This window comes from Ursus americanus, chromosome 6 (genome assembly GCF_024610735.1).
Source record: "Ursus americanus isolate L20-20 chromosome 6, mUrsAme1.1.p, whole genome shotgun sequence".
NCBI lineage: Eukaryota > Metazoa > Chordata > Mammalia > Carnivora > Ursidae > Ursus > Ursus americanus.
The window spans coordinates 61905231-61932052 of NC_142132.1; the positions used below are offsets into that span (position 1 = coordinate 61905231).

Here is a 26822-nt window from a genome sequence, read left to right on the forward strand (position 1 = left end):
AGGCTCTACTGTACTTCCTGTGCTTGACTTCCGAGGGGTCCCATCTCCTTGTAAGACCATATGTACCCTTCCAATAACTACTCCTTTCATCTGAGTAAGCTTGAGACAGACTCTTCCATGCAACCAAAATCACTCTAAATGAAAGAAAAGCCTGACAACAGTTTCACTTTGCATTCAGAAGGCAAGAGGGGGCTGGTGACTGCTGTCCCCTGGGACAGTAGTGTTAGCTCCACTTTGTGCCACCCCACCCTATACCACAAGATCTGGTGCATGAGGCTGAAATTGCTTTTTCAAGGAGAGTAGTTAAAAAAAAAACAAACCGCTTGGGGCGCCTGGGTGGCTCAGTCGTTAAGCATCTGCCTTTGGCTCAGGGCGTGATCCCCGAGTTCTGGGATCCCCACATCAGGCTGCTCCACTGGGAGCCTGCTTCTTCCTCTCCCACTCCCCCTGCTTGTGTTCTCTCTCTCGCTGGCTGTCTCTCTGTCTGTCAAATAAATAAATAAAATCTTTAAAAAAAAAAACTGCTTAATTTTTTTTTCTTTTTAAAAGCTTGCTGCTCAATTGGATTGGAGATCTCAAGATAGTTCTCGAAGCCTCCAGTCTTTTTTTTTTTTAATATAGATTTATTCATTTATTTTAGAGAGAGAGCACATGAGCAGGGGGAGGGACAGAGGGAGAGAGAGGATCTTAAGCCCACTCTGCACTGAGCGCAGAGCCCGAGGCAGGGCTTAATCTCACGACCCTGAGATCATGACCTGAGCTGAAACCAAGAGTCGGACAGTCAACTGACTGAGCCACCCAGGCGCCCCGACCTCCAGTCTTCTCAAATGAGCTTAGGAGAAAATTTTTTTTAGATAAGCTTTAAGGTTATTTATCTAATGACAATTTTGGTTTTCAGATCCAGAAGTAATGGAAGCTATACTGAACCTAAACCTTCAAAACAGGGAGCAACAAAGATGTTTGGAAACTGTTAGACCTCCTTCCTTTCTTGTGAAACCCTTCTCCTGGAGCCCTTCCTAGGAAGCCTGAGAAGGGAAGCAAGCCCTGATGGCAGGCTCCTGGCCTCCCCGGCAGCCAGGCCTTGCCGTCCTCCTGCTGAACACAAAAATTTCACAGAACATGAACGTCAAGCAAGGCCATTCTGTGACCCCGATGGGTCAAGACAAAAACAGGATCACTCTGTAATTATGTCTGACAAAACGCGAACATTACCCTAACTGCCCTCACAGTCCCCTATCTAAACAAGCTTTATTGAGACACCCCACCGTAGAATTAACCCCACTTCCTGAGAGCATCCAATTAGAGTAAAGTCCCGCTTTCTTAGCCCTCCTTAAACCACCTAACACAAGCCCATATCCTTTCTAGTAAGTTCTTTATAATCCTTCTAATGCCTTCTTCCTGAGATGCCCACAGTTCTCCCTGGAGTGTGCTCTTTCTCCCTCAAAGACCAGGAAACCCAACTTGTTCAGCAACAGATGTGCTCCTGGTGGTGTTCAGCCCCCGGTTTGACAGGTCTTCTGAGTGTCACGTTTGTTACTCCATTCCTAGTATTACTTGATCATCAAAAAGCGGTTCCCCGAACTAATTTTCTTGGTCCAGGCACTAATCACCAGTGTTTACCAAGTACTTATTACCTGCCGGTGCTCTATATGGATTAACTCATTTGATCTTCGCAATGGCGCTCTGAGCTAATAGGGTTAGTACCCCATATACAGATGAGGAAACCGAGGGGCAAAGTTTGTAGTACTACGAAGTGGCTGAGCCAGGAATCCAAGGCAGCCAGTTGGCCTGGCTCTAGGGCTCCAATGTCCACACCACCCTGCCTCCCACTGCACTGGTGCACTGTGCTCTTGTGTGTCACTGAATAGTGTGAGGTCACTGGTCACTATGCCATCACCCACAATGAAAAGCACTATGGTAAGCAGTCCCAGGAAATCACTGCTGGGTTTCCTGTGAGATACGGGAGAATGCACGCCCACAGGGAAAAGAAAGCTTCCTGATAACAGTATCAGAAATAACTGGGCTTCTAAGCAACTGGATTTTTTTTCACCTCATGAACACATTAATCATATAATTTAGAGTTTTCAACCTAATTTTAAGAAAGGTATGGGATGATCGTAAGTTGAATAAACCTAACCAAGAAAGGTATTCCCTTTGTGTTTTTCTCTCAGTTTTACTAATGTGGTCAAAAGAACATCCCTGTTTGGTAGTAATATGACTGGCATTTCTTTATTTCCCTAGAAAGAGGGGGGCAGAGGTACAGAGCCTTAGAAGGCAGTAATTAATATCTAGTGAGATTTCATTAACTTTTAGTTTTTTTATTTTGTTTTTGTAATTACTTTTCCACCTACGGCCTACTATACTGTTCTTTTCCATTTATAAGTGATATAAAGTTTCATTTAAAATTATTTCAGTAAAAATTTGAGTTCGTTTGAAGAAACACGTCAAATAAATAGTGGTACAGGCAGTAGGAAGCCAAACAAGGAAACAGAAATCATGAAGGTGCTTTGGGAAACCCTGACTTCAGTTTCCTCTTCACCTTGGATGCTGGAAAGACCAGAGTTGACTTCATTGGTCATTGACCTCAAGGGTGCAGTTCCCAGCCGCACCAATTGCTCCCACAAGTCCAACCCTTGGCTTTACCTTCTCCCTCCTCCCTCACTCTCCCCTCTGCCTTCCCGCCTTGCTATCCTCCAACTTTCAGACGAAATTAGTGGAGGTGGGGGTGAGAGTAGGGACGACATAATAAAGAACATCCCTTTGCCAACACCATGACCAAAGAGAGGAAGTGACCGGGGCTACCCGCTCACTAAATGAGGTGCAGGGACCGCTCTCAGAAAGCCCCCATCTGATTTCCTCTAGCCCCGTGAAGTTTTCATCCTTCAAACTGCGCGGCAACAGCGTTGCTAAAACTGCTTGGACAGCGAATTCTTGGGCCTCCTCCGTTCCAGCTTACAGTCACTATGACAGCTTGTTCCCGTAAGAAGTGTGAGTGAATTAAACTACTTCGGTGGAAAAGCCAGGGAGGAGATGCCACAGATGCGCCCCTCTCCCCCCTTTCAGGCCAAGTAGCACCTCGGCCCCCACTCCAGCCCAGCCCTCGGAGTCGGGAAGTTTGGGATGACACCCCGCGGGGGTGCGATGGCTAGAGTGCAGGGATGGAGCCTGGCTCCCGGGGTTGAGGGGGAGGTGGGCAGCGCGGGGGAGTAAGGCCCCGAGCCCCCGGCGGCGCAGCCCCAGACTCCCTGGAAAGCCCAGCAGTCTAGACAGGCTGGGTTAGACTCGCCCCTCTTTGAGAGTTGTCAGGAAGTTTGGGGGAGGGGCGAGCCGCTGTCTCCTGTTCTCCGGGCGCGGGAGGCTGTGGAGGGACGGCGGCGGCGGCGGGTCTCGAGCTGTCACGTTCCCGCCCACGGGCGGGCTCCGGGGCTCCCCAGGGGGCCCGCGAGGCGCGGGCAGGGGGCGGGGGGCGGCGGGCAGAGCGCGCGGGCCGGCATGGAGGGACTGGTCCTGCTCAACGCCCTGGCCACCCGGCTGCTGTTCGTGCTGCACTCTCTGGTCGGGGTCTGGCGAGTGACCGAGGTGAAGAAGGAGCCGCGGTACTGGCTGCTCGCGCTGCTCAACCTCTTGCTCTTTCTGGAGACTGGGCTCACCCTCAAGTTCAAGCGCGGCAGAGGCTACAAATGGTGAGCGCACCCCGGGAAAGGGAGGGCGCGTGGAGTCCCCGGGCACTGTTCCCCACTCGCCAGCAGCCCAAGAGCTCATCTCCCCCGCAGCCCGCCCATCCCTTACCCGGATTCCGACCCTCTTTGTCCTCGCCCGGAGCTGCCCCGGAGCGCGAGATGCTTGCGCATCTCTGGGACCCGCCGGAGTACCTCGCGGTCCTCCCTACCCCAGGGCAACACAGGGAAGGCTCAGTCGCTGCCCGGTGTCACCCAGTCCCAGGTTGCACAACTTGGAAGGTGTGCAAAAAGAAGGGAGGCGCTTGCCTGCTCTGCAGAAGGGGCTCCAGAGCGGAGGGAGTCGTGGGGCAAGGGATGTCCCTGTGCCCTGCTTTCTGAACTTGGGGTGTGTGGGTGTGTACTCGTTATTCTGTGCGTGCAGGTGTGGGGATGCGTTTCGCTGGGCACAAGCGACTTTTGTAAGAGCTTGTGTGCATAGAACAGTCTCCCGGGGCTAGAGGCCCCTCGAAGCACTTCTGTGCCGACCGTCCCCTTCAGCCTGGCGCCTGGCAGGGCACCAGCTTCAGGTGCCGCACGTTGGTTCCCTAGGACCTTGATTAATGGAAGTTTATCTTGTCAAAGTAGGGTTGCCACGCTGGTGGAGGGACCAGCAAGGGCGGTTCAAACTTCATCTCAACCTGCAAGAACTACAGGCTCTGTGTGATGTTTTATTTCCTCCCCCAAAACTTGAGGGGAAATAGAAGAGTTGAGAAAAAGATTCTTTTGCCATTACAAAGAGTTTCCACCTCCATCCCTCCTCTCCCAGTAGATTTTCATCCAAACTTCTCCAACCTAGGCCTCTTCCTGTATTAAGTTTTAAAAACAGTAAAACTATGGTCACATAAAAATTCAGTAAAATGTATACTATACATTAGCAAAAAAAAACAAAAAACAAAAAAACCCAATAAGGCAATATTTTCATATATGTCAATACTTTTAAAAATACCTAATGCTAGAAGAAAATATTATTAGTCAAATCAAAGAATTACATGCACAATGGCATGTATATAGTCAGCCACCATATTAAGGGGGGGGGAGACCCTCTCTACAGTTTTAATTTTAAACTGCAAAAGGCTGTGTATTTCGTGACAGTCCAAGGGTGAGAATGTGTTGTTGTGACTCTTAAGATGATGTGAATCTTGCTTAGATTTTCCACTATTGAAAAACTACTAGACTTACCAGTGAAAAAATTATTCAGGTAGAATCCTAATGTAATACAATAAGGATGGGAATGTCATAGCTCCTCCCCCATCCTATGATCAGCTTATTAAACAGGAGAGATTTGAGGTACTTTCCAATGTGCCTTTTAAAAACCTCAAAGAAAAAATGGCATTAGCTTCCCCAATAAGCCTTAGGGTCAAAGAAACAGAAGGGGAGAAAAGCATTCATCTAGCAGGTCATAGGAGATTTATTTCGTTTTTAATGAGTAGCTTGAAGATGCTGGGGGAGAAAATATCTTCAGTACCAGGAGCAGGAGGTCTGAGGTTGAAAAGTGTTACATGGAAGCTAGTCCTGTCACCAACCAGCACAGTTTCTGGGAGAAATTCAACCTTAAAAGGAGGACCAACACATTGAGCCCTGAAATATCCTCCCTCGTGTTCCAAGAGTAGACCAGAGGCCTTCACTCATGTTAAGTCAAAATTCCCCACCAGTTATGTAGAAATACAATAGCCACTTGGAACTTTACCTTCATGTCTATACCATCATTGGCAGCTGATTCTGACTGGTATGCAACTTACAACTATGAGAGGAAGAAAGATTGGGGCAAAAATGGGTGATCAATGGGTAGAATTAAATAGGGAACTGGGGACGTATTTCTGTGTAGAGTGTGGTTTCAAAATCAGAAGGAAAATGGAGCAATGGAGCAATACTTATTTGCTCTGAGGCATTGAGCAAGTTACTTAACCTCTCTGACCCTCGGTTTCTTCATCTATAAATACTTATAGGTTGTTATAAATTAAATGAAATAATATAGTTCATGGCTGATGAATAAAAAAGGATTTTTTTTTTTTTAGATCTTAGGATTTTTCTCTTTTTTTCTTCTTATTAAAAAATAATATGTCAACTGGACACATTTTCTTTTTTTTTTTTAAGTTTTTTTTTTTTAAAGATTTTATTTATTTATTTGACAGAGAGAGAGACAGCCAGCGAGAGAGAGAACACAAGCAGGGGGAGTGGGAGAGGAAGAAGCAGGCTTCCAGCAGAGGAGCCCTATGTGGGGCTCGATCCCATAACGCCGGGATCACGCCCTGAGCCGAAGGCAGACGCTTAAGGACTGAGCCACCCAGATGCCCCTGGACACATTTTCTGTCTATACAAGTCCAACAACTTTACTTGAGGGACTGGCCAATAAACTGTTGGCTCAGAATCAAAAAGTAGAAAAAATTTCTCACCTTTATTTCAGAACAGGCCATGATGTGTACTATATATTTTAGTATATATATTTATTGAAAAAAAATGTGTTGGCTTAATATCTAGATTAATATTTGAAAATAAGCAAAGAAAGTAGTAGATTTGGCTTATAAAATTTCAGGAACAACTGAGTCTTTGTAAATGATCTAAATAGAATTATGTGATTAATAATGCTTTGTTCTTCTGATATTACTAAATGCTTTGTTCTACTGAGCCTGCAAATGTGGTCATTTTTGTGGTGGACAAAGCTCACACACTATTCTGTCATAAGGGAAAAAAAATCAGAAGATGGGATCCTAAAAAAATATAGAAAATTATAACATGATATAATTGGTATAATGATATACCATGATATAACATGGTAACAATTAAAAAGTATTTGATTTGGGATGTATTTCATTTCTGGGTTGACATTTTCTGAGTAGGGCAAGGCATGATTTTTTGTTATTTGTGAGTGTTAAAAAAACAACAACAGTTTCCATCAGGAAATCAAGACTGATGAAGTTAAAAAAAAAAAAAAGCTAAGTAAATATTATGACAGTATCTAGATCTCTCTATAGGGAAGTGTCACTATATAGACCTATATGCAGATCTATATGTTATATACCTTTTGATCCATTGGTCTTACATTTTGGAATCTACCCTATAGAATCCAAGGTGATCATATGTAAAGACATATATACAAAAATATTAATTTCCATCTTGTAAGTAAAAAATAAAGCTAAAAACAACATGATTATCCATCAATAGACTGGTTGAAAAATTGTAATGTATCCATACTGTATATATTTTGTTGGTATTAAAAATAATGAGCTAGAGTTTAGCTATTGACCTAGAAGGATGTCTGTGATACGTTGTCAGGAGAATAAGGTTACAGAGGTATGTATATTATGGGCTAAATTTTTAAAGGACTTGTCAAAGAATTATCCTCTGTATCAGCTGAATATATTATCCATTTACAAATTAAGAAGAAGAAGCAAGTGAAACCTTCCTATACTTAAAATCAATCAATGAATCAAATAATGCCTGAATGGTAGATCAATCTCCGGACACACAGGAGGTGAAAATTTCTTTTCTGGAACATCAGATCCATGAACCTCCTTTAGGCTACTCTGGTCTACTTTGAACATTGTGCTTTTTACTAACATTTGCACCTGGCCCCACATAAATCAAACCCACAGAAATCATGGAACGATACATTGAGCTATAGAGGAAAATGTGAAAAAAATTTCCTGAAACATAGGAAACATATTACACTTGTCAAAAGAATGTTTCTTTAGCTATCTTTTGGAAAGGAAACATGGAACTTGTGTTGCTGAGCTGTCCGGGGACAGCAACATTACGTCAACACTAATAACTTGCAGTTGGAGAAGTTTAATTTGTTGGAATCCTATAGGATAGAGAAGGTAAGCCAATGACACATCCCTTGTTAAGCCCAAGAAATGTGTGCCGGTGGAATCTGCTCCTTTTCGCCTGGCATTTATTAATTTCACATGCACATTCACTCACGTTCCTGTAAGATGGAGGCGAGTATCACTTGCTTTACTGTTTCTTGATTTTATTCTCTGTTGTCCAGGTAACAATCCAATAGTTCTACGAATTACCATTTAGGTAAAGTTAGACACAAAACAGTGTTTCTGTTGCTGATTTGCCAATACCGATAAAATATTCCTCAGGGGTTAGAAAAATGACCAAGATTGTGATAAGTTTGAAGACTGTTCACTTGAAAGGAGGCGGTATCTATGAATAAATAGAAATCTAAGTTGGATTTATGGGCAAAAATACTGAATTTTAAGCACTGAGCTTTCCTCATCAGAATTTCAAGAATATGGGGGCACCTGGGTGGCACAGCGGTTAAGCGTCTGCCTTCAGCTCAGGGTGTGATCCCGGTGTTGTGGGATCGAGCCCCACATCAGGCTCCTCTGCTATGAGCCTGCTTCTTCCTCTCCCACTCCCCCTGCTTGTGTTCCCTCTCTCGCTGGCTGTCTCTATCTCTGTCAAATAAATAAATAAAATCTTTAAAAAAAAAAAAAAAGAATTTCAAGAATATGAGATAAGTATAATTGAGTTAATTAAATAGCTCACCTACTTGGTCACCTTTCTTCTTTATCGCTCTTTCCTTTTTCCTTTATTGAGCTTAATCAAATGTCTAAATTAAAATTATCCAATAAGTACATATGGTATTATGGTAGATGCTGAGTGAACAGGCAGAAGAAAAAGAAAACTAACATGTTTGAGATTTAAAATAAAGGGTAGTATTCTGATTAAGTGTTTAAATATGTGGGAATAAGAATAATTATGAATATTTAGCATTTGTTGATGCCCAGGCTCTTTCAAGTGTCCTACACTGATTATTCCAAGTGATCCTGACAGCAGCTGCAGTGATTTTCTGTTTCTCTGTTTTCCCCCATTTTTAGATGATGAAACTGAGGCGCAGTTTTAGATTTTAAATTTCAGATTTTAGATTTAAATTTTAGATTTCAGATTTTAGATTTAGATTTTAGATTTTAGATGAGGAAACAGGCATTTTATGTAGGATCGCTGAGCTGGCAATTGAAGCAGCAGGGGTATCAAGTTTAGGGACTCCTGGGTGGCTCTGTCGGTGAAGCGTCTGCCTTCGGCTCAGGTTATGATCCCAGGGTCCTGGGATCGAGTCCCACATTGGGCTCCTTGCCCAGCTGAGAGCCTGCTTCTCCCTCAGCCTGCTACTTCCTCTGTGCACTCTCTCTCTCTCTCTCTGACAAATAAATAAAATATTAAAAAAAAAAAGAGCCTAACGGTTTAGAGGAGAAAGGATGTGATGAAGTGTACAGGGGCTGGGTAGGGTAGGGAGAAGGGCCATGATGGCCTTTGAACTGGAGCAGGAAAAATGGGTAAGAGACAGGAGGGCAAAGGCTGTGTAGTTCAAGGACTTCCTGAGGGAGGTGAGTGTAGGAAACCTTGAGCAGATCTCCCTGGAGGAAGCACGCAGCCTTGTCAGTCTTCATTCAACAAACATATATGTGGAACGGTTGATAGGTATTCAACACTGTTTGAGTGTCAAGAATACGGAGGTGAATAAAACAGGTAAAATCCCACCCTGAAGGAACTCACATTTTAGTCCAGGGACTCAGAAAAATAAAGAAGTCAATAAGAAACAAGTGAGCTAATAAGTAACAAATGAGCGATGAGAACCCTGGAGGCCTGCTTGCAGTTACAGAGATGAGGGGGCAGGGGGAAGATTCCACTGGGCGGTCAGAGAAGCCACGCTGGCCAGGCAACATCTGAGCTGAGTCTGTTTAGAGAGGAGGAGCCAGTGTGGGAAGAGCCAGGGTGATGAAAAAAGAGAGAGCGAAGGGCCGAGTGTGCCCTGGACATTTCTGACATACCCCCAGAAGACAGATAAAACTGCCTTGCTTTTCTCTTCTTCCTTGTCTCTACTCTTCCCCATGTCCTTTGCCTCCAAGTGAAAAATTCCTTCAAAATTTTATATTGTTACCATATCTCATTTGAAACACCATGTGTTAGACAATGTCTGGGTGGCTTCCAACTAAAAACAGGAAAGACAAATTAGGAATCAGAAGACATTCTATCCTAAACTGATTTCAAATTCAAACCAATTTTGTAAAAACAAAAAAAACTCAATGAAATCTGTGTTGAATACTCAATTGTATTTTGAAGGTTCAACAGCAGAAGTAGAAACCTAGACTTGACAGAAACCATATGAAGCCTGGCCTTGAACAAGTCTCGGGTAGTATAGGAGAACGCCTTTGTCTGATGTCATTCCGTAGTGTTTGACAGTATGTATCTTCCGTTATCAAAATTGTTTACAAAAATGCCAGTGAAACAGTCGGGAAATAAAAGCACTCTTCTGCTGATGATCTTTTTGGCTATCAGGGAGGATGAAATGAAGGGATTTAGAAGGAGGGCTTGTGATTTCCATATGGCCAACTTGGGCAATGGAAATTTCTCCCAGCAGATAGACTATTTCTCCCATTGTTCGCACTTGCTGTCCAGATTTCTTGAAATCTCTGTTTAGCTTTTAAGTTATTCTAGGAACACTTTCCACTGTGTATTGGATTTATCAGCCCTGTCTGCGTGTGTATCGAGAGTTTTAGCTTGTCTAAGGTCACAACTAGTTATACTAAATCACATATTCACTGTCTAAATCACGTGTTGTTTGTGTGTATGTGTTTTATGTCCTGAGCCTTGAGCTCAATGCACAAGGATGACTTAGGTTTGCATCTTTTTTGGAAGCACACATTGAATGTTATTAACAAATGACTTTGTTTTTCGTGATCTGAGTCATGGTTTAGGAAGAAGAGTCTTATCTTAACTTGAATTAGTACTATGCTTCACTCCTAAGAGTTTTATTTCACAATGGACTTGGGATCAAAGCAATAATTAGGTCTGCATTTAGAATGGGACCCCCAAGAAACTGAACCATTAACTGAAACTGGATGCTTTTTCCAAGATTATGTTCAACGGAGACATTTAGAACTAAAAATTAAGGTTCTAATATTTTGTAACTTCTTATACTTGACAAGGAGAAAAACCGAGTGCAAATTGGTGTGGGCAGCTCCCTTGAGCCGGTATAAATACATCCCTCCTTCTAAATTTCATGCATTTTTCCTTCTCATGCAGTGCCATTATTTGCATACAGCATCGGGACAAATCTGAATAGTTTAACTTCTTTTCCAACAATGGAAATTTCACCTTTCCATCAAGTCCCCTCCCCATGTGCATGTCCCTCACTACCCCAGAAGTTCCTCTGACGTACTGGTATCAGGAGAGTTAGAAATAGGGGATATAAGTTCGTTTGTTAAAGAAAACCAGTGTTTTGCTTTTAAATAAAATAGGGGTTTTTATATGCACGTATCAAAAATGGACCTTTCTTTGAAAGTCACAGTGAAGTAATATTAAGGACGTACAGATTGTTAATATAAAATGCCAAGGTGGGAACTCATTTGGTTTCTTTTCTCTGAATACGAACCTACGGTTGTTGTTTAGGGAGGGGTGTTATATTTTATCTTCAGTTCGTCCTATTGATTTCAAAGAGACTGACTTAATGTTGTTGGCTTATTAGAATAAAAAATTAGCATTCCCCAGGGGGAAAGTCATCTCTACCATCAGCGTTGCTGCCAGCCCTGGCTGAGTCCTTCAGTATTCCTTCCTTTGCTTTCTTATTTCCCTGATTGAGCCTCCTGTCTCACACACCTGTTTTAATCTGCCTCAAATAACCTCCTAATAAATTGTCTGTGCCATTTTCCGACAGTCCGTTAATAGTAGTGATGAGTGTGACGATGAGGGTGATAATGGCGATGGTGACAAAAGGGGTGGACACAGTTATCAGTTACTGAGTACTGACAACGCTGGCCTGCTTTACCTGCCTTATGTCAGCGATCCTCACGATGACCCTCCCTAGGAGATCGTTTTTCTCTTCATCACCATTTTATGATGAGGACACTGCTGCCCAGCAAGGCTCTATTGCTTGTCTAAGGTCACAACTAGTTATACTAAATCACAAAAACAATTCCTAGCCTCTGGTGAGCGCTCACATTTATTGAGCTAGGAACGCACATTGCCCGCATTACCTTATTCGGGCCTCCCTACAGCCCTGGAGGTACGATTCTTGCTTCTACCGGCTCAGGAGGAAGCGAAAGCTCAGAGGCATTTCCATCCCCATCCCAGCATCCGACTCCACCAGCCGATTTCTTGGGCTCTGCATTCACTACACAGATTGGGTTTTGTCTGTGGAAAATACAACTACATAGATTTTTAGGATCAAGGATTCCCTATAGTGGGAAAAGGGTCAAAGTAGTTTGCCTTTTTCAAAATTGGGGTGACCTGAAAGTGAGCACTGGGATGATTTAGCTTAGAACAGAATGTGGAAAAGTGCAGAGTACACATGGACACGGCTCAGAGACACTCTCGCGCAAGCAGGCATGCTTGGAAAGCCAACACAGGGTGTAGAACAAAACAGAAGAGGGGGAATCCTCGAGCGCTTTATTTTTGGTCCTAAAGTGAAGAAACAATCTCTTCTACAGAACAGAAATAAATACCACTGTCTTTTATAGAATGAAATGAGTTACAGCATTACATAAATAACATCCATCATGCATTCTATCCTCTCAGAGACCATTACAATTCCTGTAGTCGTTAGCACTTAAGTTCACTTAATCATTAAACAATCATTTATTGTACTAAGTGCTATAATGATGTTCTTGACGGAATATAAAATACATGCAGCTATATGAGAACAGGAAAAAAACAACACCCTGAGAACCAAATAATTTCCCACAAATTCAGTCCAAGACTGCGGAATAAAGGTATGATCATTACGGTCTGCTTGTTAGACAAGGAAAACTTCTCCGGTAAGTGATTTATGTACTGGCCTTCGTAGTGGCTGGGGGTTTTACAGGAGTGCTGAGAGGAGAGAGAGAAGAGCTTTTCAGATTGAGGGAATAGCATGATAGTGGTACTTAGGGTTTTAGTTGGAACCAATTCATTTAAGAAGATGTCATGATTTTCTTTGCCTCAGAAATTTTGTGAGAAAAATAGTACATAGATCCTAAAATTGATGCATATTTTGTTCCTACAATTTGTTTAGTCATACTGAAGCGCACTGCTGTGTTTTGAATGTGAGCAACCTCAAATTTAATAAAGCTCACTCTTGCCTTAGATATCCTTTTGGAACATTTTATGTGAAGCACCCAGTACTAATTTTGCCGCCAGTTTATATCATAATTTGGGAATATGACTTTATTAGAAAAACAACGGGCAATAACAGACAATGAAAATTACAATGAAGAGCCCTACTATTCCCCTTCACAAGTGTTATCTTGGTAAAACCTAAATGTGGGCATTTGTTAAGGGCTTTCAAAGCCTAAAGAATGGGCATTCCCGGCCCATGTGAAATTCCTTCCGGTCTCCTGTGAACTTGTACTTCGCCTGCTCTCCCAGAAGATCACGGACACGACAAACCCATCCTCTGATTCGGGCACCTATTAAGACAGGTTCACCTCTTATCTGATTTTCCTTTCAGAGGGAGCGCTCGTGAGCTTAGGGCCAATTGGTTGTGGCCTCCTCCCCTCCCTAAGGGGCAGGCACAGGCAAAGGCTCTGCGCGGGGAGGGTGTGCTGCTTAGGAAGACAAAGGGGTGGGTGGTGTCTGCGGTTGGATTCGTGCCTTCCCAGGGGTCCCGGGCCCTGTGTTCTGCAAGAACATCTTCAGGTGTCTGTGGGAGCTCTCCTGCTGGCCACTCTTGCCGCCGTGGACCGACACTAAGCTGTTGCTGAGCAGCCCGGACGGAAATCGCGGATGCTAAGGCCCACTTAGAGAAAGCAGTCTGTGTGAAAGGAGGACAGACAGTCCTTAAACTGTTAGACACCATTTGGGGGCTCATGAAAGGGTATCTTGACCTAGTTTCTTGATTTCCATGAAAATAGGCCTATTATTATAAAGTGCTCTGGAAATTTTATTGAGGACACTCAAGGCAGTTTAACGTGAGACTGTGAAACTTGGGTCTAGCATCCTTACAACTCCAATCCGCCTTTCTAGCATGGGAAATACTGAGGAATGAAGCGCAAATAAAATCGCGATCCACACCGATGTTATCTTGGAACAGTAGTTTCGCTTCGCTTAAATATTATCTCTTTTCAGATGTATGCATGTGATTAGAAGACTAGAATCTTCACTGTTTGCAGAGAGAAAATACAAACTGGGTAGTGGGGATATTATGGTTAATTTTTCTATTTCCTTATTTATATTATAATACGTTCCTCAAAAGAATGAGGCTTACTTTCTCAATAAGAAAATGATAATTGTCATTTTTAGAAAAAAGAAAATGGAACGCTCACTTTAGACTAACAGTGAGCTAAACAAAGTAGATAAGGTCCCTTGGAGGGCTAAACTGCCACATGTCGGGACACAACCATTTTGTGAAAAACATTGTAATTTGTTGAAATGACAACTTTGTATGATAAATAATATTTTATTTTTGGATGAAACAAACAAAAAAATGAGGATAGCTCTTTAAGAGCTCAGGGCAGTGTCTAGCAGGCAACAAGACCTTTAACATATTTGATTAGTAAATACATGAGTACATAAATAGAGAAAAAAATCCTTTAAGATGTTGCTCCCGCCATGTGCTTTAGTGAGAACCAGTGGGTTGGATAAGGGCTGTGGTTTAAAAAACAAAACAAGGGGTGCCTGGGTGGCTCAGTCGTTTTAGAGTCCGTCTTTGGCTCAGGTCATGATCCGGGGGTCCTGGGGTTGAGTCGTGCATCATCAGGCTCCCTGCTCAGCGGGGATCCTGCTTCTCCCCCTCCCTCTGACTGACGCTCTTCCTACTTGTGCTCTCCCTCTGTCAGATAAATAAATAGTCTTTTAAAAAAATTATAAATAAATAAATAACAAAACCAAAACCAAACTTCTGTGGAGAGAAAGAATAGCTTTTGAAAGGTTTTAATTTGAAAAAAAAAAAATAAGCAAAATAATTTGTCATTAAAGCATTAATGTTGGGCACCTTTTGTATTCTGACAGGATAGTGGTAATTGGTATCATAGTATATTTGCGTCTCTAAGGCCAGATAGCTGATTAGTAATAGGGTTTTACACATTTTATAAAAATTCCCCACTTGGATATATTTTATGAATTTATCATAAGTTTATCAGTTTTGTTAGCTTATTAATAAATAGTATATCTTATTTTCATAAACAAGTATCTAGAAACCTGATTTAAGTTATTTCTGGGTTGGCTAACCCCCTCTATGCTATTAGACTTTATACAAAGTACTTGGCACTTACTTCTGATGCCATTAAGACATAAAGACTGGAGTAAAGTTACATGGCAGCTCCTAAGGAAAGGCTGCAATTTGATTAGTTACACAGAAAAAGGTAGGATCAGGCCTAGTTTTTAATTTTTAGAGTTCAGATTCTCCTTGGTTCCAAAACTAGAATTGCCCTGACACCACATGATCAAGAATATGGCAAACCTTCAAACTAATAAGTAATGGCTAGAATGTCACCTTGGAATATTAAATCTTTCATAGTAGCAAAACAATATTAAACTCATATAAGAACAGAATAATTAGTTTCCCTCAGTAAAATTTCTGATAAGAGTCACTTTATGGCGATATTTCAAGAAGAGGTTTCTAGTCAAACCAGCAACAGGGTGTCAAGAACATAGAAACTTTAAATCAACCAGGGCCTTATCAAATCAACAAATATTTGTGGGGAACCCACCTTGTGCCAGGTGCTGTGGGAGGCGCTGAGGGCATAATGATGAACACACAGCTTTTGTGCTCATACTACTTACAGTTTCTGGGAGACAGTTAAGTGGCAACGAACACACACGTGCACATCTATAATTATAACTTTTGAAGATCTAGAAGGCGAAAGTGAAGCGTGCTATTGGACAAGTACAACAAGGAGATCTCATTTAGACTGGAGGCACAAGGAAAGTTCTTCCACGGGGTCTCATACCCCCGATGTGAACTACGAGAAGGAGATAATCAGGTGAGGAGGGGGGTAAAGAGATATTTCAAGGAAGAGAAATACATGTGTGAAGGACTGAGTTAGGAAGGTACGTAGGTTTTCTCCAGAACTGAATGAAAAGCAATGTTATGGGAGCACGGCGAGGAAAAATGTCAAGCAACGAAGCCCAAGAGGTAGACAGGGCCTTGACCGTGGCATTTTGTGGGCCATCATGGGCAAATGGCCCACGCAAACCATGACCGGATGACAGGAATTGCCTCCACATCAAATGTGGAGTTAGGGATAATGACGTCCTCAGCGGTGCAAACCATTTCCTTGGATTCAAGATGTCTTAAATAGGTTTAGTTTGGGGAATTATAGTTTGAAAATAGGATTGATTGTGAGTTATTTGAAGAAACAGCCTAACCTGGGATCCTCTGGGTCCTCCTTGAGTGTAGGTACCGAACATGTAGCTGTGAGTTTACGTGCAGAGCTGAGGCTCGGCAAGGCAGCGGCGCACGTGTGTTGGGCCATGCACTATCAGGCCCATGACACGCACTGTCTCCTCTCATCCTCGCAACCATCCAATGAGCTGGATACTTCATCTCCATTTTATAGACGAGGACATGGAGTCACAGGGAAGGTAGCAAATTTCCACTACCTTGGAAGATGTACCTTGGAACAGATGATTCAAATCTGGGTCTCTTAGGTTTGTGTAGTAATTCCTCACAGGCCACAAGTCCAGGAGCGTACTTGCTACTGGATCTCCTGAAATGGGAATAAAAAAAGTCCTTGTAGATGCCAGTACCCTCCATTCCCTCCACTTTATTCATAAATTCAGGCACTCAAGCATTTCAGCATTGTCTTAATAAGCATTTATTAAAGACTTAGTAAGACACCTGATATCACTGAGAAGAGGAAAAGATGAATGAGAAGAAAGAGGGAAGGGATATAAATATACATAAGACAGAATCTGCCTTCAAGGACCCTGTATTAGGAAAGCTAAGGCTTATATACACATAACCATGAAATAGTGGAGAATGTGTTGGGTCTCAAGAGAAATACAAGCTAAGATTAATTCCTGCTATGCCTCTGAAATACAGATAGGATGTTGATGGGTAGAGAGGCAAGAGGAGAGCATTCCAAAGCAGGCAGTCATAATTTGGAGGGACATTTCCTCTAAAGTCATTTCAGAACCTCTCTTCTCAGATTAATCAAGCTGACGGAGCAGGGAGCACTTTGTTCTTAAGAGGGACTAACGGTCAAACAAAACATATGTGATACGTGGCTGAAATGTATTCCTCATATCCAAAGTAGAATATATTTAGACACGTTTTAATACTTCCCTAGATAAGAGAGACTTCTATTTTCTTCGTAAGGTTTGTTGTTTTAATTTCAGCTGTACAACTACCATGGCCGGCTACAGGGGAGTTAGAGAGACAGGAAGGAGAGGAGGAAGTTCCTGATGGTGATCTGCTATCGATCACTTTGGCGTGCTCTCCATTTCACCAGTAACTCTACCTGGAAGCCTCCTGAAATTCCAGCAAATCCTCTCTGGTGTAGGGTTAAGAGGGTGGGACATATGGGGAGAAAGGCTATGGACTGAGTTGAATATGATAAATTCCTGAGCTTTCAGTGTGATTGCTTCTTTCTACCCTCTTCTCACTTATGTCAAAAAAGACTATGAGGACAGATTGAAGTGAGGGGAACTTTGTAGAAAACATTTTGTTTTGTTTTGAGGATGTGGTGCAGGAAGAGAAACGGGAAGTGGAAAGACTAGAATATGGAGGCTTTGAATGTCAGATTACGGAATTTAGATGTTCTGTAGCAGGTAACATAGAAAATCTTGGATCTTGAAGTTTGTTGTTTTTGTTTTTAAGGTTTTTTTTTTTTTTTTTGACATAACCAGATTCCTAAGTAGAGGAAATACCTTGAAATAGGATAGTATTTTCTTTTCCAATTATAGAAATAAGTCTTATGCGTAGAAGATATTAAGGGTTGTTGTTTGTTTCATGTTCAACCTCTTTCAAGAGTTATTATATATTCAGTCCATGCTTTCCCTAGATATTATTGTAATGGTATTTTTAGGGGAGTCGATCCCAAACTTACTTCCGAGAAACTTGAGAAAATTCCAATCCAGTCAACATTTGAGGTACCCGAACAAACATTTACATATTCCAAATGTCCTTGCAACTGGAATTCATTTCCTTTCTCAATCTCACAAAGGAAATGCTCTCTCCTGGTGTTTCCCTTGATATGTAAGGTCAAGGAATTAATTTTCCCTTTTCTTTTTAAGAGTATGTTCAACATGGGGGCTTTTGCTATCTCTCTGTCTCCCAGCCATCTTCTGAGTCAGATTTCAATAATATCATGACCCATAACTTTTCTTTCAAAATTAGTTCTTTGCAGGAAATCAAAGCTGGAGGAGTGTCTATATTAAATATTGATTTTTTTTAAAAAACTCTCACTTTCTTTTGTCCTTTCTTCCTTCTTTCCAGAAGTTGAAAGGCAATATTAGTGAAAGGGTTAACAGCCTTGAAAAAGTCCATTCTAGATGTTCTCTTCCATTTAAGTTTGCTCACTTTTCTCTCCTGGATTATATAATATGGTTTTAATACCATTTCACTCAAATAATTCTATTTGTTGAGCAATTAACATTTCTATTTTTCAGGTCAATTTAAACCATCACATGCATATACTAAAAGTAGTTTAATAAAATTATATTAACTTACAATTTTTTCTTTGAGATGGCCTATAAAGCAACAGTCCAATCTAAAATGAAGTGTGATCTTAAGAAATAAATTTGGAAAGTATATTATTTTTATCTTATTTCAAATTTCTAAGGGCATATTTTCATTGTATAATGTCCTATAAAAATACTAATGGTGGTTATCTATTATGGAATGCCCACCTCTGCCAGGCACTGCTTTACAGAAAGTATAATAAAGACCTCTGTGAGATAAATGTGACCAGTATGGCCTGAATTGTGTCTTCCAAAAACTCGTGTGTTGAAGCCCTAACCCCTAGGGTGACTCTATTTTGAGACAGAGCTTTTAAGAAGTTATTAAGGGTAAATGAGGTCATAAGGGTAGGATCTTAATCCAGTAAGATTGGTAGACTTTTAAGAGGAGAAGTGAGAGACAGAGATCTGTGCACGCCCAGGGGAAAGGCCATGTGAGGACCCAGCAAAAAGGTGGCTGTCTATAAGCCAGGAAGGGAGACCTCACCAAACTTCCAACCTCCAGAAGGGTGAGAAAATAAATTTCCATTGTTTAAGCTACCCAGTCTGTGGTATGTTGGTATGGCAGTCCAAGCTGACTAATACAGTGACTGTCTCCATTTTGTGGACTAGGAAGCAGACAGAGTCAGTGGCAAAACTGGTATTTGAACCTAAATATGTTTGACTATAAAAGCCCACTCTTCGGACTGCCCTCTGAATTTTGAGCCAGAAAATAATGAATATAGATAGCCTTTTAAAACAATACCAAGCACTACATCTGTTGTTGTTTGTTTGCATTTTTATTTCTACTAGGTTTAGCAGATACACACAGTCAGTTGATATTCCTCATTCCTGGTCATTATCATCTGATTTTTGTGTTCTAGCAGGATGTTACTATTTGAGCTTTCAGAATTCTAGGTTAATATTAAACCATGTAGCCAATCTTCCTGAAATTGCAATGTTGAAAAATCCAAGAAGATTTACTATTGCTGTATTTGCTTGTTGTAAAACATAATAAACACAAAATATCCAGTTTTTGCCTGAAACTAGTTGGCAGTGTCCCATTAAACCATATTAAAATTAACTTCTATTAATTGGATTAGAAATTCAGTGAGAATGACAGCTGCTAGTGCCTTTTGCAGTTACTTTGTTTCTCTATAATCCATATGGCAGAAATCACATAATACTTTTTTCCCTATTGAAATAAACACTTGAGATAAAAAGGTTTGACTTGATGTGATCGGGGTATGTGTATTTGTTTTTCTTTTTAAAAAATTTTTTTTCTATAAAAACTGAGCGATATTTTTCCCTCTCTTTTACAGGTTTTCACCAGCCATATTTTTATATCTGATTAGCATTGTTCCATCATTATGGCTTCTTGAAATGCATGATGAGACCCAGGTATGTCCCTTTGGAAAGTCAGAAAGTGGAATATTCATCAGTAAACTACTTTTATACTATAACCCAATTTATTTCAGAAATGCACTTCTCAAAGGAACTGGAGTTATCAAGAATTGAATAAGTAAGAGGCCATTAGCAAAAGAAAGTGAATTCATGATCTATCAAAACCAACAAAAATGTTACGTTTGTTTAAGATTTAAGATTACATAATTAATTAACAACTTATGTTAGAGATCTTGTTCCTAAGCACCCCCGGCCCCCAATGTGCTAGAGTTTACATGGGGTAGGGGAGGATTGTGTGTAAAAATTTGGTTTTAAACTTTGCAGATTCAATGAGTTTCTGTATTGTACTACGAATGGGCAGGGCTCAATAATCTAGCATCCTATAAAATGACATTTTTAAAAGTAGCAAAAACTAGAAAGAAACCCCATTGTCTAGGCTCTGCTATGTAAATGCAATCAAACTTGGAGGGGCTATTTGAAACAGTCTGTCTTAAAATTCAGGCCTTACAGAGTACAAAAGATTCCGTTTTGAGGGTCCCATGAGCTGTTTTAGTGAAATAGGAATTCTACTCTGGAGCCAGACACGAAGGGTAAAGGAGAGCGGTATGAGACTCACCATTGGGAAAGGTGGGCTATATGTATTAGGACCACACTGACTTAAAAAATAAACAATGGCTTCCAATGAGAGTCCCTAATCTATAGAGAGAGAAAGAGCTACTAATTTTTAAGTGAGTTGCTTCTTACATGGGCAACCCTAGGTAGCAGGATCGGGACTGGATTCACAATTTATTACTATTAATGCCCCTGCACAACACTGCAGAGGGCGGACTCCAGCAGATTTCAGCCTGGACCTCACATCTTCTGGGCTCAGGTTTCGGGACTATGTTACAGATAAGCTGTAGTTATGATATAATATTATAGTACTGATATGGTGCATTAGTCAAGATAAGAATTTGCCCCTATACAGATTTCTTTGCTGTGGTTGGTCATTTTATAGTAAAGTTAAGCCTCTGATGTATGTTTCAGATATTCAAACCTTATCTGGAAAATGCTTGCTCCAAATTTTAGGCACACACAGGGGAATTTAGCCCTGTGGACTATTTGTAATTCCACAAGCGCATACCAGTAAAATAGGCATGAAGAAAACGTTTATCTGCTTTAAATCCCCTATTTAAAAAATATTAAAGTCATAGGCTATCTCTATGACTGTAGCAAAATATTTTTGTAACACTGGATTGGCTGGTTCAAGTTATCATGGTTTTTAAAAATCGTACCATAAGGAGTTAGGGGACTGTTTCAATTTCCTAACTACTTACTACTTTCAGGGGTATGGAAATAAGCTCTGGTGATTTGAATCATTTCTTTCCTTCGCATCCAATTCGATAACATGACTATCATCCACAATAACAATTCATTTCCCCAAATGCTTTTATAATATAAATGCGTTGCACAGTTAATTGATATACAGGTCAAATCCCATTACAACAAATAGCATGCAACCAAAAGCTCTCTTTTTAATAAAAAAAGATTTTTGAGCCCCAGGCAGTACCTCTCTAATTTTCATACTACAAAAGAAATTGGACCTTTAGTAGTAATGGATTTGACTCATTTTGACACTAAGAATTAAAATGAATGCCCAAAGATTGAATTTGGCAGGGTGGGCAGAGATGGAAGTAGAAACAAGTAAGAGAAAGGGAGACAAAACAGTCTTGGAATTGCATTTAAAGAAATGAGAAATAGCAGAATAAAGGAAGGTACAGCAATTCTCTTAGTCCATTCGTTTAAAAAAATTTGGTTTTGATAATAACAACTTTTCCTTATGTAGTTCTTTCTTTCAAAGTATTTTCAAATACATTTTCTCCTTTATGAACTCAGCAACTCCGTAAGTTAGGCATGGTCTATACATTTCTATTTTAAAGAAGAGGACCCTGAGACTCAGAAAGGCTAAGTAATTTTCTCAAGGCCACACAGCTAATCAATAACAGTTCTGGGGCTTAACACCTAGGTCTTAAACCCTACTCTGTTAAACCACACTCCCTTTCTCAGTTTTGTGTTCTATGTTTTAGAGGAGTTCTCATCCAAATCATCTGATCTTTTTTCATGACAGGATAGTAATTTAATTTCCTTTCACATTTTCCATTTATTCTACGTCCTAAATGTTCTAACCTATGTCTTGGCCTTAGGAAAACATCCTGACCTATCTCATTAGGACATTCCTCCTAGGTGATCAGTTCTGTACCTTCATTTCTGCATCTGGCTAGGTCTACATGACTGGAAACAAGATGATTATGACAACAGTTATGACCGTAACTCTTAGGTCTACTTATGAAGTGGCACGATTAAAACAATGGAAACTTTCTGGTCTTGATGGTGTTAGGGTCTGGTTTGACCCAAAGGAATATTCTTGAAGCTAGTAAGAATTTTTAAGACACAGCCCATGAAAAAGTGGCTTGTTGGTACCCAGATCATCTACATTAACGCACTATACAATGCTAAATGGAAGTAATAGTACCATAAAAACAATACAAGTCAGGTTACGTTGTAGGAATCAAACCAGTTGTTCTTTGCAGTCCTAACACAGCTGCCACTTAAAGGAAAATCTCATCAATTTGTAACAAGTAGAATTACAAGAATGGAATGGGACTCAGGTTGCAATATCATAATATGGACCACAAAGCTATTTGCCACTGCAGGGCAGATGACTTTTTTTTTTTTTTTTTAAATAATTGGATGTCTATGGATTTTTAGTGCTAAGGATGTAAAAAAAAATATCAAGGTTACCACTTTTAATAAATAGTCTGCTTTCATGCCTATGGAATAAAGTGGTCAAAATTGTTTCCTCTTGCCCATTTGATTCTCACAAAGATGCAATGAGGATTTGTTGCTTGGTTCTAAGATTTAATTTTTTATCTTCATTATCTTTTCCTGGAGCCTTAGCTGTACAGAAAAAAAAAAGGGTGCAAACAGCTGGATTTTTGCTATTAGAGATATGGTACATGGCCATTTTTCCTAAGTATTCTTGTCATTTCACCCATAACACTAGTTGTTTTGATGGAGAATAGAAAAAAAAAATAGCTTCTTGACAGACTTTCTTTTTACTTTTTCAAGTAGCTTATAGAATGATTGATGCAGCATCCAGAATAATTAAGAAAAGTACATTTCTTACAGCGTTAGCATATTTTTAAAAAATAGTTTCTCTCTAAATCCAAATATGTGACCATAGATACACGGCCATGGATACACAGTGGTGGAGGTGGTGATGGTAGTGGTGTGTGTGTGTGTATGTGTATGTTTCAAAAGTATGTTAGCCCTGCAGATGTTTAAAAAGAAAATCAACTTTTTTTTTAAAACCGTTTGTGAAATAATCATTAGTTACACTTACATTTTCAAGTGCCACTTTTTTCCTCTCTTGTATACTTTTTCTCTACCTCGGATTCCTGGCATCTGGATAAAAATCATGCACAGTTCACTTGTAGAAATTTACATACAAAAAGGGAAAAACATTTAGTTTGGGTCTTTGTCAAATTTTCCATAAACCTAAGTTGACCTCCAAACTGACACTAAAATGTATATTTTGATAGAAGAACATGTTAATTTTTTTGGTTGTTTCAGTGCTTAACAGGCAAGATTGAAGATAATTGGATTACCTACTTAAGCAAATGGCGTTTTAGATAAAGAGCATTCTGGACAAGAAAGAAACACTTAGAATGGATGTTTTGACCAGGATCATCCATGTTTTAATGCTGTCATTGTTGATTTGTTCTACAACTGGTCCAGGGTTCAAGAAAGGAATACCAACTGTCACTCCCTGAATTGTACAGCTCTCAAATACCAACAGCATTTCTCACAGAACCGGAACAAACAATCCTAAAGTTTGCATGGAACCAAAGACTCTGAACAACCTAAGTAACCTTGAAAAAGCAAAGCAAAGCTGGAAGCTTTACAATTCCAGACTTCATGTTATTACAGAGCTGTAGTAATCAGAACAGTATGGTACTGAAACAAAACTGGATGCATAGATCAATAGATCTATGAACAGAACAGAATAGAAAACCCAGAAATAAACCCGTAATTATATCATCAGTTAATCTTCAACAAAACAAGAAAGAATATCCAATGGGAAAAAATAGTCTCTTCAACAAAACGTGCTGGGAAAACTGGACAGCAACCTACAGAAGAAGAAAACTGGACTACTTTTTTACATCATACACAAAAACAAATTCGAAATGGATTAAAGACCTAAATATGAGACCTGAAACCATTAAGTCCTACAACAGAACACAGACACTTAAATTCTTTGACATCAGCCATAGTAACTTTTTCTAGATATGTCTCCTGAGGCAAGGGAAACAGAAACAAAAATAAACTATTGGGACTTCACCAAAATAAAAAGCTCTGCACAGTGAAGGAAACAATCAGCAAACTAAAAGGCAATCTATGGAATGGGAGAAGATACATGCAAATGACATATCTGATAAAGGGTTAGTATCCAGAATATATAAAGAACTTAGAAAATTCAATACCTAAAAAACAAATGTTCCAATTTAAAAAAATGGGCAGAAAAATGACAGGAAAATTTCATTAGCATTTTAAGAAGGAATCCTAAATGGCATGTATTTTCACACCAGATCTAAATGTCTTATTCATTGTAGTCTGTGGTCAGTCATTGGAGGCAAAGTCTCAGGGTGTGGTCCAGATACAGTCATTAAGTACTAAATATGAAGGTGAAGAGGAATTCAGTGACTGCACATTTTAGTAACTGCTTTAAAATGCATTGAATTGGGGTACCTGGTTGGCTCAGTTGGTTAAGTGATCGACTCTTGATTTTGGCTCAGGTCATGATCTCAGGGTCTTGAGATCAAGCCCCATGTCAGGCTCCATGCTGGAGCCTGCTTAGAATTCTCTCCCTCCCTCTCCCTGTGCCCCTCCACCCCTCTGCTCACAAGTGCTATTTAAAATAAATAAATAAATAAATAAATAAATAAATAAATAAATAAATAAATAAATAAATAAAATACATTGGATAGCATAAAGAAAGTGAATGATTTACCCATATTTCTTAATTCTCAGCAAAAGGAATACAGTAGTCCCCTCTTATCCATGAGGGATAAGTTCTAAGTTCCCTCAGTGGATGCCTAAAAATGTGGATAGTACCAGTCAACGTCTATACATGTGATAAAGTTTAATTTATAAATTAGGCACAGCAAGAGATTGACAATAACTAATAATAAAGTAGAATGATGTACTATATAAATATGTACGGTAATGATGTACTATAATAAAAATTATGTGAATGTGGAAAAAGAAATGGGCAGAAGACGTGAAGAGACATTTCTCCAAAGAAGACATACAGATGGCCAACAGATCCATGAAAAGATGCTCATTGTCACTCACCATCAGGAAAATACAAATCAAAACTACAATGAGATATTACCTCACACCACTCAGAATGGCTAAAATCAACAACACAAGAAAACAGGTGTTGGCGAGGATGTGGAGAGAAAGGAACCCCTGTGCACTGTTGATGGGAATGCAAACAGGTACAGCCAATGTAAAAAAACAGTATGGAGGTTCCTCAAAAAGTTAAAAATGTAACTACCTTATGATCCAGCAATTGTACTACTGGGTATTTACCCAAAGAATAAAAAAACACTAATTCAAAGGGATACATACACCCCTATGTTTATAGCAGCATTATTTACAATAGCCAAGATATGGAAGCAGCTCAAGTGTTCATAGATAGATGAATGGATAAAGAAGATGTGCCTTATATATATAAAATGGAATATTACTCAGCCATAAAAAGAATGAAGTCTTGTCATTTTCAAGGACATGAATGGAGCTAGAGAGTATAATGCTAAGTGAAATAAGTCATTCAAAGAAATACCACATGATTTCACTCGCGGAATTTAAGAAAGAAAACAAATGATCAAAGGGAAAAAAAGAGAGAGAAACCAAGAAACAAATTACAGAGAACAAACTGATGGCCACCAGAGTAGAGGTGGGTGGGGGAGTGGGGGAAATCGGTGATGGGGATTAAGGAGTGACTTGTTACGATGACCACCAGCTGATGTATGGAATTGTTGAATCACTATATTGGAAACCTGAAACTAATATAATACTGTATGTGTACTCACTGAAATTAAAATAAAAACTTAAACAATTCTACAGCTCTGCACAATGAACTTGGAACATCTATATCCTCATAGACTTGTGGGAAAATAAAACATGTATAGTTGACTTTCTTTTCATATTAACTGAAAAGTGCTTTTCTGTTTTAAGACTATAATATGAATTTTGGAAATATTTATGCATATTGTGTAAATCCACATATCTACTCATAATGTCTTAGATAACTGAAGTCATTTTAAATTCTACATATTGTGGAGTTTTTAACATACTGCTTTTTTACAAAATTCTTAGTATTGCAGTAGCCAATCTGAAGGAACGTCACAAAATACCAGCAACAAAGAAAACTTCAATCAAAGTCTGATATCAAGTGAACAAGCCAGTGGAGCAGATGATCTCATTAAGACGGTGAGAGATTTTTCCACTGTATTTTAAAGGATCTAGCGAATCGCCTTTTCATTTGGTGAGGATAGCATGTTCTACATCTTTCAGCTCATTCTTTCCTAAGGAGACTTGCCAGTTGTTTAATTGCTCAGGAATTTGCAAAATAATTGTATTTTTATATATTAAACACATTTAATATGCATAATGGTCATATATATCTTAAGTATATTAATAGATATACTTAACTTGCAGCATTAAGTAACCTTTAATACTTAGGTCAGATTGTATATGCACAAGCGAGATACATATTATTTATGAAGGAATGATATACTTAAAAGACTGGGATCTGGCCTATATATTTTTAGGTGTTTATATTAATAAAATACGGAAGATTTCCAGCCAAAATAGAATCACTTCTTTGTTCTTCACTTGCCTGATATTTGTCAAGCTAACCATGGCCTATTATAAAATGGTATATGGGAGAGACTCAAGGCCCAGACCCTACCAATGAGCCACACTTTCAACAGATTATTGATTCTAAGAGGTTTAATTGAATTGGTCTTGGATTCTAATTCAAGCTCCAATCACAGCAGACTGATA

At 39.9% G+C, this 26822-nt stretch overlaps 1 protein-coding gene across 1 annotated transcript in view; it reads left to right on the forward strand.

The window, feature by feature from the left end:
* The first annotated feature begins 2920 nt into the window (after positions 1-2920).
* TMEM26 (transmembrane protein 26) overlaps positions 2921-26822 on the forward strand; it is a 44924-nt gene continuing 21022 nt past the window's right edge. Inside the window, exons 1-3 of the mRNA XM_045783522.2 lie at positions 2921-3683; positions 19628-19706; positions 26133-26246. Coding sequence (XP_045639478.1) covers positions 3493-3683; positions 19628-19706; positions 26133-26246 — 384 coding nt within the window. The 5' untranslated portion in view covers positions 2921-3492. The remainder of the gene's footprint in view (positions 3684-19627; positions 19707-26132; positions 26247-26822) is intronic.